Source organism: Corapipo altera, unplaced genomic scaffold (genome assembly GCF_003945725.1).
Source record: "Corapipo altera isolate COAL_440 unplaced genomic scaffold, ASM394572v1 69, whole genome shotgun sequence".
In the NCBI taxonomy this organism is placed as follows: domain Eukaryota; kingdom Metazoa; phylum Chordata; class Aves; order Passeriformes; family Pipridae; genus Corapipo; species Corapipo altera.
The window spans coordinates 4,098,832-4,115,523 of NW_020884908.1; the positions used below are offsets into that span (position 1 = coordinate 4,098,832).

Here is a 16,692-nt window from a genome sequence, read left to right on the forward strand (position 1 = left end):
TAGGCCAGTGCTGCTTGTACACGTTTGAAAGAAAAAATTGTCAGGATTCCTTTTCCTTTTGCTCCCACCAAGGGTGTGCTGAGGGGTGCTTTGAGTGTTTTTGGCAATATTAGGAAATGGATGCTGAAAGAAAAAGTTTGAGCCATGAGGAGAAGTGCTCTGAAGTTAGGACATAACTGTTACAGGGATGACTGTGCAACACCCAGTTTGGCCCAGACTTGCCAGATATTTGGGTTTCCAGTTAGCTACAGGTTAGTGAGCTGCCCTGACTGTTGAAAAATGTGGGTTGCTCTGGTTACAGTGAATTGGCAGGATGACTCCCACCTAATCCCTGCATGGCTCCAGGGGTGGGTGGGAGCAGACACTGTTGTGTAGATTTGTGTTGTGCCAGATCTCCAGTACATCCCGTGTATGTTTTGTGATAAAAACTTTTCAGAAGTGTTCCAGAAGGCTAGATTAAGCCTGTAATGTTTTATCTGAAGCTTTTCACCTATGAAGGGGTGGGGGGAAAGGGGATGAAAAAGAGAGAAAACCTTCTGTTGTATCTCAAGGCAGCTTCCAGGGAGCTCTGCCTGAACTCCTGGCATCTTAGCCCAGTGATTGTGCTAAGCCCACTCCTGGACATCACTGGTATGATGGAATAGTGTCCTTTTTCTTTCTCTTTAGTATGGCTATGAGGCTGTATATATCATAAGTGCACTAGTGAATGCTCACCCCATCAAATAAACTTGTTTATTGACTTTGAACCTCTTGATTTTGTAACTTAGGTTAACTTAAGGTCTTCTTAATGTACTTAACTTTAAATATTTGGAAATATATATCAATGCCTAATGGCTTTAACAGTGTCTGAAAATATTGTTATTTACTATTCAGTATTCAGTTCAGCATGTTTGTAGTGCTTTTTGTTGCAGAAACCAAATGAAAATTATCTGTCCTCCATCTCATTCTGATCTTCAGTCATTGAGGCCGTCAACCTGATCTGCAAGAGCGGCACAAATAAAGCAGTTGAAGTTTGACTGCAGCCTCGAAATTTCTGAAACTCCTGCATTTGTTTTAGATTTAATTTTCCTGATAGTGGATTGAAATAAGGGATTGAAATTTTGAAACCTTGAATGAACTCAAGAGATGTGATTTTTTTTTTTTTTTTTTTTTTTTTTTTTTTTTTTTTTTGAGTTAGGACTCCTAACTTGCATGCTTCTCTGTTATTTTACCCCGGAGCTTGCTTCCTTTTTTCTTTTTATTGCTGATGCTAAAGTGACTTGTCAGTCTGGCTGTGGAAACCTAACCCATGCTTTTTTTTTCTTTAGGCACTCAGTGTTACTGAAACTCTGATCAAACCTTTGGAAAGATTTAGGAAAGAGCAGCTAGGAGCTGTAAAGGTTTGTCCCTTTATAAGTTTGTTTAATTTCTCTACTTGGATTGCATTGCAGTAATGACATGTAATTGGCAGAAACATACTGTTGTTTAGATTTCATGTAGTCACACTTTTCTGTTTCTGTTTTGAGAACTTGCTTCAGAAACAAATGGAATGTTTCAAGAAGAGAAGAATGTGTCTTCTCCATTCTTTCTCCTCACCTCCCTTATCTCTTATGTCTGGAATAGGAACAATCCTGCTAACAACCTGCCCCCCTTCCTAATGGGTAATCCTGTTCTGCCTTGTATTTGCTTGCAGTTGCACAACAAAGGCTGAAAAATATTAACTACCTAAAGGAACTTGCTCATCATGTGCCTTTAACTGCATTTTTGCTACCTGCAAAGTGAAAACTGCCTTTATTTTATTTTTTTTTCTTTTGCATAAATAACTCATTGCCTCTGTATGAGTGGAAAAAATAGGGATTGAGAGCCTAAAGATGAGATCTCATTCAAAGTACCTCTTTTTGGTGAAAGTGTTTGGTAATTTTTTTAAGATTGTCACAAAGTTGTGTATATTTAAAAAAAAAATGGCACAGTAAACTTCATGTATTAAATACAGACTAGCTTTGGATAAAAGTAACAGGGACAAATTTGACCTCTTTGTGCCTATCTTCCTTCTTGCAGTGAGGAATTTAAATGCTTATTAAAAAAAAAAAGGAAAGGGAAAAAAACTCCAGCTATTTATTACAGTTTTCTGTTGCAAAACTCAATTAATACATTTTCGAACTACCTGCATGTGTTTTATTTTATAATAATGATGTAATTACCAGTGATATTTAATAGCTAAGACAATGTTTCAATTACAAGAGCACTATACATTTTGAGTTTAGCAGGAATGATTAGCATGTTCTGCATATGATTTCAGTGTTCATGAATTGAAAATGCTCTGTTCAGCATAAATCCTTTCAGTTTAATAATACAATGAGCTTTGTGTAATTCTATGGACTTGAGAGAAGTATATTAGATGACCCAACCAACATACAATGAAAACTTGGTCTGTGAGGGACCAAGGGAAGAAAAAATTCATTCTAAATGTAACCTATTGTCACAGAAGCAGCTGTTTAATGAATGGATTATTTCAACAGTATTTTTGCTGTTAAAGAACATTGCTGTTTTGGGTATGAGAACTCCTAATGCTTTAAATTATCTCATATCTTCACTCATTTGTAGTCAGAATTTTGTTCCTGATGGTTCTAAGGCAAATTACATTGACATTGTCTACATCTCTCATTTTGCTTGGATGGATGTTTCATTCCTTGTGTCCCTACATACTGTTTCTGTGAAGCTGTAGCTATTATTTGTGATCTAACTTTTTTTTTTTTACAGAATTTGACCTTTAAATAGAACAGTCTTACATAATTGTATAATATTTAAATAAAACTCCTTTAAAAATATTTAGCTCTTGGAATATTCTTAACTGAATATTTATTCAATATAATCAAAGCGATGACACTGGAAATATAATACTACTTAGCTCTGAAAACCAAGTTATGGCACCTAGTGGTGAAATATATCTGGAACATTGTGTAGTATTTACTTTAGGAAAGATTTATATGGTACTATTACAAAATAAAAGTTGAATGTGCTGCCTCAGATTTTCCTGTATCTTACATCCCCCACTGATGAAATGGTCTGAGTTAGGTTTAATAAGAAAAAGAATAAGATAAAAGTTTAGTTCCATAGTGCTGGAAGCTGAGATCTTATTCAATTACCCCTCAATAAAAGGTGTTACTACTCTAATCCCAAATTACTTGTGTAAAGTTTCTGGCTTTGCCTATTAAGAAGTTAAGAGAACTCTTTTTTTTTTTCTGGCAGCACTCAAATATTCACCATATCAATGGAAACTTTGCTAATAAAACCACAGAGATCCACCCCCTTCCCCACACTCTACTTTCTTCCTAATTCTCCAAATGCTAATGTGTTATCTCTGATCACACTGATACCATATACATATCTTAATATTTCTCAGTTGATAACTAGTATTGTGGCTCCTTTTTTATAGGAAGTTCTTAGACTCATAATGGAGGGAAAACCACCATTTTTTGCAAAAGCCCTTTCTGAGAAGCAATCCTAAACAGCTTACATCCCCCTTAAATATAATGCCATTTTCAGAATCTAATGTTTAGAGAACAAAAATGTGGCTTGCTTATAGTGTATATATAGTATTATTAAAAGTGAAAGGTTAAGAGGGGAAAAAAAAAAGAGCAACTACGTCTGTAGAGTTTAACCAGGATTTTGGATAGAATACATACAAATTAAATTCCAAAACTACAGTTGACATAAAAATATTGTAATTGAACTGGTACCTTTCTGCTGAGTAAATCTGTGTCAGTTCTTGAATATGTAATGCTTGATTTTACTTATTTGAGGTTATTTTCTCCTGCAATTAGATATAGTAAAAATAGCTTCAAAACTGATTGGTTGAATTCATCAATACTGATTTTTGCCTTTACACACTGTTAGAAAATTAGAACTGAGGAAACAATTTGTTTTACAATGTCTTCTACTAAATTAGATCCAGGAACTCAGATTTCCTAGAAATATTTAATGACTGTCCTTCTTCCAGTGTATTGCTTTTGGTGGTCAGAGAAATGGATTTGCATGTGCAAATGATATTTGTTTGTGTCTGTGAGAATTTTTATTTTCCTAATATGATTTTATGTTTTATGGATATTTTTCTTTACTTTAAAAAGTCTTTTTTTTGTCATGTGCACAGTAAAACTGGTAGGAACAAGAATTCAGCAGAGAGGTCATTGTATGGCTTTAAAGTAAAGAAATCCTGTGGAATATGGAGGTGTATTTTCTTTGGATTTTGAACTGTTGGAACTTTCCCCCTGTCAATTTTAGAAAGATTGGGTTTTGTTTTTTTTCAGGGAATCTGATAGTTCCATTTAAGATCTCTATTCAAAAACAAGGTGGTGTGAATGATCCCTGAAAGTAATGAAAAATGCAATAAATCAGAAAGTGGTCTGTTTTTTCGCTCTTTTGACTTAGAAGATGTAAGCATCTGTGTGATAAGCTACACCATAATGATGCAATAGGATTTCATTTCAAGTTAACCTTTAAATTAATTTTTTAAATGAGATGGAAACATCCTTTTCTTTACTTATCGGAGCTATGATAGTTTTTTCTCTTTGGTTCTGATTAATTAGAATTTTAAAAGAAAGAGTCTTACGTTTTTATGTATAAATGATTGCTACTTCATTTCTGTTCTAGGAGGAAAAGAAGAAGTTTGATAAAGAGACAGAAAAGAACTACAGTTTGTTAGAAAAACATTTGAATTTGTCAGCTAAGAAGAAAGAGCTACAATTACAAGAGGTATTGTTACCTCTCTATTTTTATTTAAGCTAAAGGCTTTTGAATAAGTACATGTACCTCTGCAAATGTAAACCCAACATTCGTAGTGGTAAAATAAAAAAAAAATTTCCACTGGAAAGGTTGGTAAGAAAATCAGTAGTATATGCTGAACTTAGTGATGTATCCCTGCCATTTTCTGAATCAAGGGCTTTGTGTGTGTATGAAGCAATGAACATCATGTTATTTTTTATGTATTTTTATGTTATTTTTTGCAAAATGCAAACATATTGTGAAAAACTCTGTATTTCTTATCAGGCTTTACCATGGATGTAATTTGCTAAGTGTATTGACTAAGTGTCCTGTGATAATACTTTGTGCAAAGCACGGCAAGACCTCTTTTCCTGAATAAAAGTGGATTTGTGCTTTTTCTCACGTTTTGAAGATTTGTTTGGGGAATTTTTGAGTAATGCTACAAAAAATTTGTTGACAATTTATAACTTAAAACCAGATCTGTTTTGCCTGGCGTTCCTTCTGTCCCTCTGGGTTTTTTATCATCATACTTACTTGTAATAATTTTTATTGCTGGAGGAGCAGCAAATAGCATGTGAGAAGACTGCAGAGAAATCTTGCAGAGACTTGCTGTAGCCGGAAGGATTTTTTTTCCCCAGATAAATGTAATTATGTCAGAATTATTAATGCTTAGACCATAAAAAACCCCAATGTTTTCCTCAGAGATAACACTTCTCCCTGCCTTCTACCCCATCCCAAATGGTCTATACCATTTTTCATAAAAATGGGTAACTGACAAAGTTATCTAAGAACTTAAAAACTCTGATTGCTCTCAAGTTTCACTAGAATGTTACTTTGCTGTACTGCATTTGCAACACAGGCCCTCAGATGTGTAAACAAGTGTCTGTTGGGGAACTGAGTTGTCTTGGTGAAGTTACTGGGCATTGCTCATGCATCAGGACCTGTACTTCTATCAAATTGATCAGCTGCCAAAGAACTTGATGCAGAAAAAAAATGATAAAGGATTAAGTCTGACATCTTGATGAAATATGGTTCTCAATATCAAATCTAAAATGAGACCTACCCTCAATGGAAAAATACAAAATACCTGCAAGAGGCATTTTGAAGCTGTATCAAATATGGTCTGAAGCTTTAAAGTATGTGCAAAGTCTAGAAGAAGCAAATAGATTTGTTTCCAATGTCCTTCCATGAACAAAAATTCTTGAAGTTTTCAGTCAGGCTCTTTCATTTGTGCGTTTAATTTTGGAGTATAAATGTATAAGCATTTGGAAAAAAAAAAAAGACCCTTGCAGCATGTTGTCAGTGCTAAATAGGAAGCACTCTCTTGCTCAAGCTTAAAGAATAGGTATATATAAATGCACTGGAGCTTTCTAATTTATTATTATATATGGCTGGTTGTGTCAGTTCCTGACTGGAGTAAATAAAAGATTCAGGGATAAATTTGACAAAAATTTGTTGAATAACATGCCATGATTTGGAGTGTGTCTTAGATTAACGTAGTCTTTGACTCTGTTGGTGGAGGGGCATTGCTATAATTTCACTGAGACACAGTCTTATTTCTGTTTTATTGTGTCTTATTTGTGTATTTCTTCAGTAATACACAAAGTACAATGCAACAGTGAGTGAACTTGCTGGGTGCACCCCGAGACTTGTGCCTCAAAAAACTGAGGAGAGGTGTGATAATTTATTTACAGGGGAATTGAGATGAAGCAGTAAAATGGCTGTGCTGAGTATTGTACTCTGGGTTGTGTGGGGAGGCAGCCAAAACACACAGCTGAAAAACAAAGAAGAGAGACAGGAACGGGCTTACATGGGGCTTTGGTGTACATAGGGCAGTCTTCCAGTTGATGAACCATACATCAAAGTGACTTGCTTACTGATATATATATCATTTACTTACTGATATATATATGTCAGAGCTTTATTTTTTTAATGGCATTTGTGGTTATTCCCCTTTAACTGCTGACAGACTTCTAGCACAGAGTCGTAAAGCCAAGCACGTCTTAAGGCAAAACTGTCTTAAAGCTGATTTGACTTATCCTCTTAAAGCATAGCAGTCACTGTTCTGCCTGAAGGATATAGTCTCAGTAGTTAAGAGAGAGTCCATGATAGTAAGTCTGGTCCTTTCACCTAACCCTTTCTCCATTTCCTTTTGTAATATAGTGTGGAAACGTTTGGTGTCATTACATTGGCAAAGACTAAGTGTTAGTTACTTTGAGTAACCCCTTGTAGCCTTTCTTTAATGTGTTTTAATAAAAGTTTCTGTTACCCAGTTTAAGTTTAAGAAGGGCCTCGTGTACCTTAAATACTGGAAAATTAAATATTTTTGTACAGATGGATGGCAGCTGAAAAAGTAACTGTTCACCATCAGTATGATGTTGTCATTCCAGCGAAGCTGTGCTAAGTGTCAGCTGCAGCTAGTAAAGGCTGCATTTTAAAATATTTGATGCTCTGTGGACACTTGTGAAGCGTTGTACCAAAAAGTGAACTTTTTTCTATTGTGTTTCTTGCCAGTCAGAGTGGGCACAGGTGTGGCATGGGTACAGTAACATTATGGCTACTTACAGCAGTTATTTGGGTTATAGACTAAAACTTACAGTACTAGCAATGTAGTTTTCAAAAACAATATTTTCTTCCTTAATTTGACTGGAGAGATGATTTCTCCCTTTTATAATGGAGGATACTCCCAGCTCCCTCTCTCTGTTTAGGGAGAGACTTTTGCAATGCTATTAAAGCAGTGCACAAGTACCTGCTCTGGTATATTTGGCTTGAGTTCCATAGAAAAGAAACTTGAAGAGGTGTTATTGGAACTTTTCTGAAACAATCAGTCTCATGATTCAGAACAACATGTTACCTAGTAAAAGGGAATTGCTGCTGCAGTTCAAAAGTAAATGAATTATCTATGTGGTAAAGGAACAAATCCCAGTTTGGAGAAAATTATCTTATCCGCTTGCCACTTGTATGCTGTGTGTGTGTCATCTTGAAGCTGTCTGCAAATGACTTTGAAACTGGATGTGTTCTTTGTGCAGGCTGATAACCTAGTGGAGCAGAATAGAAAACACTTCTACGAGCTGTCCCTCGAGTACGTGTGCAAGTTGCAAGAGATACAGGAGCGGAAGAAATTTGAGTGTGTGGAACCTGTAAGTACCAGTGAATTCAGCCTATGCCGTGTTTCAGAAGAGTAGGCTGAGAAGGAATGCAAGTGGGCAACAGCCAAGCTCTGTTTTCTGGAAAATACGTGCAGTTTTGTGATTTAACAGAATTTAAAGCAACTTGTTACATCTGCCCAAATTCCTGGTATAGATACAGATAACCAGGCACCTCAAAGCTTACCTCAGTAATTACAGTGCATTTGGAACCACTGATGCTGATTGTCAGAAAATGTGTGAAACCTTTTGCTGTACTACAAAGCCCTCAATTTACCATGTGTGATAGAACAGAGGGTTCAAGATTATGTTGGTGTCAGGCTACTTGCATTGCGGTTTTTTTATCCATGAAACAATATTTGCTGACTAATGTAAGGAATCTAATTTTCAGTATGAATGTAGGACTTAGAGGCCTGCTAGGGAAGAATTGCAGATTTAAATTAATTGAGCACGCTGTTGTATAGAAAGCCCATTATTTGGTAGCCTGATATGTTTAAAATCCCTTGCAATTGAATCTATGTAGAAATCAAGGGGTTTCACTGAATTTAGGTGAAAATCTTATGTGCACCAACCAGACTTACGTAAATTTCTGAGAAGAGCTTATTCTAAAATTTTCTGAAATGTGCATTAGCTTTGTAGCATAAATGAAATTTGTCATACAATAAGAGAACAGTAGGTGTAATACTGAGATAAAGGCAGGATGGGTTGTAGAAGTGTTTAATTTGCTCATGCTCTGAAGTCTGTTTTTTTGTGCCAAGTCTGTCCTTTTATTCTGATACAATTACTTTAGCGTAATAATGAAAGAAGTTCCAAATGACTCCAGTCAAAGTAGTTGGTCATTATGGAGCTTATAAGAACTGTCTGTTTTAATATAGTTTATCCCTGTGTGAAGAAATTGCTAAAATCCCTAAGGGGGAATAAGTTGCTGTGTTTATATTAACATTGTTCAAGGAACAGAAAGATGCTGTGGAAAATAAGCATTTAAAAAAGTATTAAAAAATTGTGTTGGATTTTTATTTTTTTTAATCCTAAATAGTTTTTCATTTGGTTATTATGTTTAAAACCATTTGAAGTTTCCTCAGAGCCACACTAGAGTAACAAATCTTCAAATGATGTGTTAGAAACATGTCCCCTTCTCAATTCTGAAAAATCCCTGTGCATGGGGCTGAACTTCATGTTGCTTAATTTGGATTTACAGTTTACACTAGAGTAATAAGCTGAAATATAGTACCAAATTCTTATTTCTTTTTCCCTTAATAATACTTTATGTGGTTTTTAGCATTTTTGAAAACTGTTTATTTGCATATGACTTCAGAGTTTATTAAATAGGTTCTTTGGTTTGTTCTCTTTAGAGAGTTCTTCTTTCATGTGTCACTTGCTTCTTTCCAACAGCCTGAACCAAATGGGAGAGTTAGACAGGACTGCACGTTGTACCAGGATAGTATAACTCATTCCTTCTTTTAAATGGAAGTACTGAAGTCAGAAACTGCAAAGTTGATCATTTGCTGATGCTGACAGAAGGTCAGATCTGTGCACAAAAAAGCACTGATGGGTGGAGTTACTGAATGGAAAGCTTCCTTCTTTGAACAAGCCAGATGACTCTGACAAGAAAGTCAACTCCACATGGTCATTAGTAGAGAGAGGAATGACCAGGCAAATGGTGACTAAAAGACAGGATGATTACCTCCTTGTGCACAAAGGTTTATTCCAGACATCATTGATATCAGATCATCCGTAGGAAAACGTTACATAGGAAAGTTTGGGAGATAGGGAATATACATTCCCTGTGGTCAAAAGGAAAGTAGAGATCAGCTGTGAAATTCCAGAGTCAGGACTGTCCAAAAGTGCCTATGTGCAGCAGTTGTATACAAGTAAATGGAGTTTTTGTTCTAACAAGTTGTATTTCCGTTTCAGGTGCTGTCGTTTTTCCAGGGTTTGTTCACTTTCTATCATCAGGGATATGAACTTGCTAAAGACTTCAATCATTACAAAATGGCCCTGCAGATAAATATACAAAATGTAAGTTGAGTCTACTTATGTGAGCAAAATCACCTGCTAAGGTTGCTGCATGTGCAATATCTGTACAACCAATACTTACCGCGGTGTTAGTGTGTTGCTTGGGAACTCTGGGGATATGGTGCCATCTCCTGGATAATCAGCCACATCACTGAGCAAATCATTACTAATTGCAGCGAGTTCTTTTGTCATTTCTAATAATATTGTAAATAAATAAGCACCAAATAAAAGACCCGGTCTCCTTTTTATATTTTTTAATAGAGAAATAGCGCAAGGATTATCATGAAAGAGTTGAAAAATGGATAAAGTCTGTAAAAATGCATGCAGCACAGAATTCAGAGGCTGGGTAATGAAATGCCAAGTTTTTCAGTATTTTAGGTGTGTTTTGAAATCGAGTGTGTGGTGGTGGTGATGTCTGAGGGTCCTTGATAGCGCTCTGTTATCCATAGCTAAGAAAGAGAAGAAAAATAACTGGGAATTCTTTTTTCTTTTTTTTTTTTTTCTTTTTTGGCATCACTGCCAGGTGTGTGAGTTGGAGTTTCTGTTTGTCTTGCAGCTGCCCTTTCAGGCAAGGAACATCTTGGTGTTAGCACCCGTGATATCTGTGACAAAATGATGTGTTCCTTCAAGGACAGGCTAAAGGGGGCCACTGCTAGTTTATTGTACCCTCCTACCAGATTGCCCAGTGTGATCTGGTCAGGAATGGGAGAGCAGGGAGCAAGGTGACAGGGTGAAACAATGGGACTCACAGAGTGGTGGGACTCAGGTGGTCTGTTTGCTTCCTTGGGTATAAGACTTTCTCAGAGAAACTTGCATGTGCCTGTTGGTAGGAAGCAAACCATGCACCTTACTGCAAACAATCAGTTCCTGATAGTGCATCTGCTTTGTTGACCTCTGAGGGCATCTGAACATAGAAGCTACTTCTTGGAGGTGGCAGTCTGTTTTTAGAAATGGCTTAACTAGCAGGGAGGCAGAAAGGCGGAAGAGAGGATTACAGTTGTTGTAACACATAGTGACGTGATTCATGTGCTGTGGTACCATTCCTTTAATTATCTTCCCATATGTTTAAGTCTCAAGTTTCCTTTTGAGCTGTTGTTTGGTTTGGGAAGGGGAACTGATTAGTGGTAACTTCATAAGCAGACTTCTGTGACAGAAGAAGTCAATGCTTCTGGAGGAAAGTTTAAGACAGACTTGCTTCTTTTGTATGCTTAGCTTAACAGAGGGAGGAGCAGCGTGGAGCTGCAGTGGATAGAGGGGAGGTGATGCAAGATGGGCAAGAAATTAAACATGAGAGGGAAGTTGTGATATGGTTTTGAAGAGCTAGATTTCAGATTAAGGATGGAAAAGAGCCAGTGAAGTGATCTGAAGAAGTGATGAGCATTAAGAAAGTAAGCTGATCTCAACAGCTGCAGTTTCAATTGACTGAATGGTATTATAGTGTGCCCCAGCAAATTCTAGAGAGGTTGAACATTACAGCTCAAATGTAATGAATAGATAGAAAGAAGCTGTAGAAAGAAAGGAGGACAAGGATTAACAACTATTTGAGGTAAGAGGAGAATAGAAGGAAGCATCTGAAAAGATCACGAGAGGGCAAGGTACATTCTCCACTGTGTTGAACAAAACTTCCCAAGGGAAAAATGAGCTGGGGCTTGGCTGTGGTACAGCTGAGCTGCTGGCAGAACGCTGGCTTGATGTGTTAGAAATTGAAGGGTACAAGGTTCAGCATGGAGAGCCTAACTGGATATGGACAGTGATTTGAGAGTTTCCAGTGTAGCTCTAGTAATTGCCTTCCCTTTTTTTTCAGGTTGTCTTTACTTTGAGAATTATGCTGTGGATTTCCTCTGCCCACGCTGCTCCATACCCTGCTTTCCCCTCACTGCCCCTCTACCCCCCCTCAAATGAAAGAATCAAAAAGACCCACCCCAGCCTTCCAGCCCAAGCACTAGAAAGCTGATTCTTCCAACAGCCATCTTCTCTTATAGAACCCCACATCTCCAACTAGATACTGGTGCACTATCAGGACTTCTCCTTGCTAAAAAACCTGGCCTTCCCTGGGAAGAGGGGGCATAGCCACGCTGGTGCAGCAGCTGTGGTTGACTCCTGGTTAAGCTCAGCTTTGTCATAGCACAAAACGAAGATAGAAATTTCCTTCAGGTTCCTGGAGCCCAGGGTCCTTCATCCCACCATTCCCAGGATGCATTTTACACACTTAAATTTGTGATCACTGCACAGCTTGGACAAAGACCCTGGCAGGATCATTTAAAGCATCCAATCTTGAAGTGATCAGTGCTCAGACAGGAAGGTTTAGGTATGAACAGTCTGTCACTATCAATTTTTTTGCCTTTGTCCTGTGGGCAGAATGTGTTTTTTAATGCAGCTCTTCTAGGAAATTATGAAAAGAAGCTTATAAAATGGTTGGGAACCTTGGGAATTAGTTATGGACAGGGTCTAACTCCAAAATTTGCAAGCAAATGTGAGCAGAAATTGGGATGATAGGTATGGGAAGAGTTTAGAGCAGTTGTTTTGCCTGGAGATAAGAAAGGTCATTTTTCTCCAGTCATCACCTAACGAATATCTTCAGCTTTCTTCTGTAAAACATGTGGATATGGGTGGCTGCTCAGATCTGCTTGCATAGGCTACATTTGTGCCCATGAATAAACTTCTGCACATAAATCTGAAATCTGCATGTACAGATGGCTGGTCAGGAGTATGGTGTTGGAACTGCCTATATACAAACACTGAGACTTGTTTATGCTCGTGTCAGTGTATCCTTATCCTGGGGAAAAAATAAAATAGGTGAGGCAACATTTTCAGAAGCTCATCCATTTTCAGAAAAGTAAAAGTGCTTTCAGAAAACAACAAGACACATAAGCATGAATCTGGAAGTATGTGCTTTCCTCAAAACACATGTACCAGCTGGGTGAAGTACCTGATGGAATTTAACTGTGTATTTTCAGTGTTTGCTGTTTGGACAGGTGCCTTTGTGGAGAAAACGAGTTATTGTTGTGATTGTTTTGGTTTTATTTGCTCATTGACCACTTATCAGTGTTTTTCAGAGCAAACTGAAGAGTTTCTTGTGTCAGGTGTTCACTGCTGTTATTTTGTTTAGTCCTATTGTATAATTCGTGGATTGTATGGTTACTTTCTGTTTATTTTTACTAATATTCTGATAAATCTCTTCTGGCTGCTTGCTGACTTTGGGAGTGACATTCAGGAATAATAATCAACGGGACTTTCAGGGGTTTTTTGGGGTTTGTTTTTGCTTCTGCATGTGTGTGCTCAAAACATTTGGCATGTATATGTTGATGACCTTCCTATCATTTTTTTTTTTCCTCAATAACCACAGAAAATCCTCTGCTTCCTGACAGCTAGGAAGAATATAATGAATTAAGCCAGTATCTGTAGTAATATTTCTGTAAGGAAACTTGAATATCCAAATTAATTTTGCATTCAGTATTTCACTTCTTTCTGAACAGGTCAGCACATGGTTCTAGAAATCTACTCTGGCGCTCTTTGTGTGCTTTCCACAGTCATAGCAGCCAATATCTAAACCATACATTAATTTTGAAGAGTGTCAGAAAACCTGGAGAGTAAATATATATGGAAATTGTGCACTGACTGTCCTAAAATAGCCTGAGTCATTCTCTCATTTTATAGTTATTTTTGATGAGTTGACCCTGGCTGGATGGCAGGTGAGCACCAAAGCTGCTCTGTCACTCCCCTCCTCAGCTGGAGAGTTTGTGGGTTGAGATCAGGACAGGGAGAGATCACTCACCAATTACCATCACAGGCAGAACAGACTTGACAGGGGAAAGTCAGTTTAAGTTATTACCATCTTAGGGCAGGGTAACAAGAAATAAAACCCAGATCTTAAATATACCTTTCCACCACCCTTCCCTTCTCCCAAGCTTAGCTCTACTGCTGATTTTCTCTACCTTCTCCCCCTCACTGGTGCAGAGGGGACAGCTTCTTAGAAAGGTCCCTTCTGTAGCACCCCTGCACACCAAAACCTTGCCATGCAAACCCAGTTCATGATTATAACTCCGATCTGCCAGAAAGAGTAAGTCTTTCTTCCACTCTCATTACTAAAGAGCTTTTGCTGTCTTCTTTTAGACACGAAATCGTTTTGAAGGAACAAGGTCAGAGGTAGAGGAGCTCATGAACAAGATCAGAAGGAATCCTCAGGAGCATAAAAGAGCAAATCACTTCACGATGGAAGGCTACCTCTATGTACAGGAAAAAAGTAAGGTGTATTTTGTATTCCATAGTGCCCATATTGTGCATATAGGCAAATCTTATTTCTACAGGTAACATAAAGAAGCAAAGTGTTTACAGTTTATTAAACAGTCATCCCAGTAAATGTTCAAAGCCTCTAATGGAAGTGTTACTGTGGCTCATAAAAGGACATGGAGCTGAAAGTGTGACAGTTCTTAGTAAGCATGTCTGAATTTGTGGAAGTTTTAGTTGACCAAAGAATGGATTTCATGTTATTTTTAATCCCCTACTCATGACCTCCCCTAGAACTATCAAACATTTTTTTGTCAGACAACATGAGTTGTCAAATTACCTACTGAAAATTGGGCTAGTTTAGTATGCTGAAATTGAGGGTCATTTCCTTGATTCAGTGATATGCTTTCAGTACCTAATTGTGATCATAAGGTCAAATAAAGCAGGCCATATGTTTGGTAGCTGCTGTTAAAAATCTTGCTGTGAAGGTGTATGTCACATGCATAGTATCCTGGCAATACTTCAAACAATTATAAATCTTTCTCACACTAGTAAAAAAGCCAAATGCAGAGCACTTGCTGCTCAAGGAATGACAACAAAGTAATCTTTTTTTAAACATTTTGCCTAAGTCGTATTTTTAAGATGTCTGCCCTTATAGAAGGAGAAGATTGCTTTGCAAACCTTTTTTAGGAAAAGGGGAGGAATAGAAATGAGCAGATAGGTAGGGTCAGAATCCAAGTTTGAACAGTTAACATTATGATGCAAATCTCAACAATACTCCATGCAGTAAACTGGGCTCTTAAGTATGTATATTCTATGTAAGGTGTGCACTGCTAAGTAGTTAGAAGTGACTTTAGGTGTCAGAAGTTGTGATCAGACCCTAATCAGTAGATTAATTAGTAGATATTGTAGAAATTGCAACACGGGTTGCAATCTGTGGTTATTTAGCTTCAAGTTACCAAGTGTAAATCTAGCTTTCCATGTTCCGCTAAATAAAGTTTCCAAGGGGTATTTATTTTATAGGTAAATATTATTTTGTCTATAGTAGTGAAACAAAGATATGTAATTTTTACATATTTTTACTCTTTACAATTGTCATTAGGCATAAATGTGAAATAATACATTTATCACTTTTTAGAAGAGTAAGCACCTGTTAACATTTGTATTATGTTGTATTATATTATTAATTCATACATTTGTTTTAAATACTGCATTATTAGGAGTTAATTGTTAGGCTCTGAAGTATCATTTTAAAAAGTGGGAGAAGAAAACACAGGAGCTGGAAAAAAATCTTATTTAATGCTTTTGTGTTATGTAGGACCTGCTCCCTTTGGTTCCAGTTGGGTGAAGCACTACTGCATGTATAGGAAAGAGACAAAGAAGTTCACAATGATCCCATTTGAACACAGATCAGGAGGGAAAGTTGTGAGTATATTTTTGTATTCCACACTTATACTTGTCCTGTATCAAGATCAGAGGATGTGTCAGATAAGATGTGTCAAGAACTCTCTCTCTCCCCTCCTTGCCCCTATTTTTCTTCTTTCCTCATGCAATTCATTCTGCCATTTAAGTTATGGATGGATTAATAGATAGGAATTCTGTAGACTTTCCAGTTGCTTCCTTTTAGAAGACCAGAGAACATGGTACCGATAACACGTAATGTTTCACTATTTAGAATCTGGTTTATTCATGAGGCATTTAACTTATTAAAGTATAAATCAGGAAAATATGATAGACTTAAAAATTTCTTTCTTAGATTCTCCAGTTAGATTTTTATTTTTTTTAGAGATGTAAGAAGTGGGATTAGAAAAATGGATTTTCATAGGGATATAATTCATACTGATAACTGAATGTAATTTCAGGTATCTTTGATAGTATCTGAAATATTCAAGACCTGAAACTTTGTTGATCTTTAAATGGCTTTAATTCCTTCTGAAGTAGTTGGGAATTGATGACACTCAGCACCTTCAGAGATGACACATTGAATGAATGCATTAATATGGATGAAATGCATTTTGTTGCAAGGAAAAAAGATATCTGAAGGTGGAAAATAATGCTTGAGTCAATATGCCTGTAAATGCAGCACCCTGTTCTGTCTTCAAATTTGGATAGAAGATCATGTTGTTTTAATTTTATCAAGTTATTATATCTTATTAGTTTGAGCAGAGGGGAGATAGCTGTCATCATTTTGAGGATGTGTGTATTTACACATGTGTTGAACTTGGAAGAACCTTTCAAAAGCTCTGGAAAACCTGATGTACTGAAAATTAGTGGTATTTGGCTTCCTTAATCACATCAGTACTTCTATGAATTTTTTATCCTGATTTACTCTAATTGTAATAAGCCTTTTTAGTTAATATAATATATAGTATGTGTCTAAGCATTCAGCATTCTGAAACACTTTTGAAACCATTTTTGCTATATTAAAAGACCTCCCATTTGGAAACCCACAACGCAATTACTCCTTCAGTGACAATCTTCTGTGTCAGAGATGCTGAAAAAGACAGTAAATAATTAAAATGTACGGTTAGTCCTGATTAAATCTGATACAACTCATTCACAG

At 36.8% G+C, this 16,692-nt stretch overlaps 1 protein-coding gene across 1 annotated transcript in view; it reads left to right on the plus strand.

Moving 5' to 3' along the window:
• The window catches only part of ARHGAP10 (Rho GTPase activating protein 10), a 147,463-nt gene that overhangs the window by 53,804 nt on the left and 76,967 nt on the right, over window positions 1-16,692 (plus strand). The window contains exons 4-9 of the mRNA XM_027652849.1: window positions 1,308-1,379; window positions 4,630-4,731; window positions 7,770-7,880; window positions 9,801-9,905; window positions 14,016-14,145; window positions 15,448-15,554. Coding sequence (XP_027508650.1) covers window positions 1,308-1,379; window positions 4,630-4,731; window positions 7,770-7,880; window positions 9,801-9,905; window positions 14,016-14,145; window positions 15,448-15,554 — 627 coding nt within the window. The remainder of the gene's footprint in view (window positions 1-1,307; window positions 1,380-4,629; window positions 4,732-7,769; window positions 7,881-9,800; window positions 9,906-14,015; window positions 14,146-15,447; window positions 15,555-16,692) is intronic.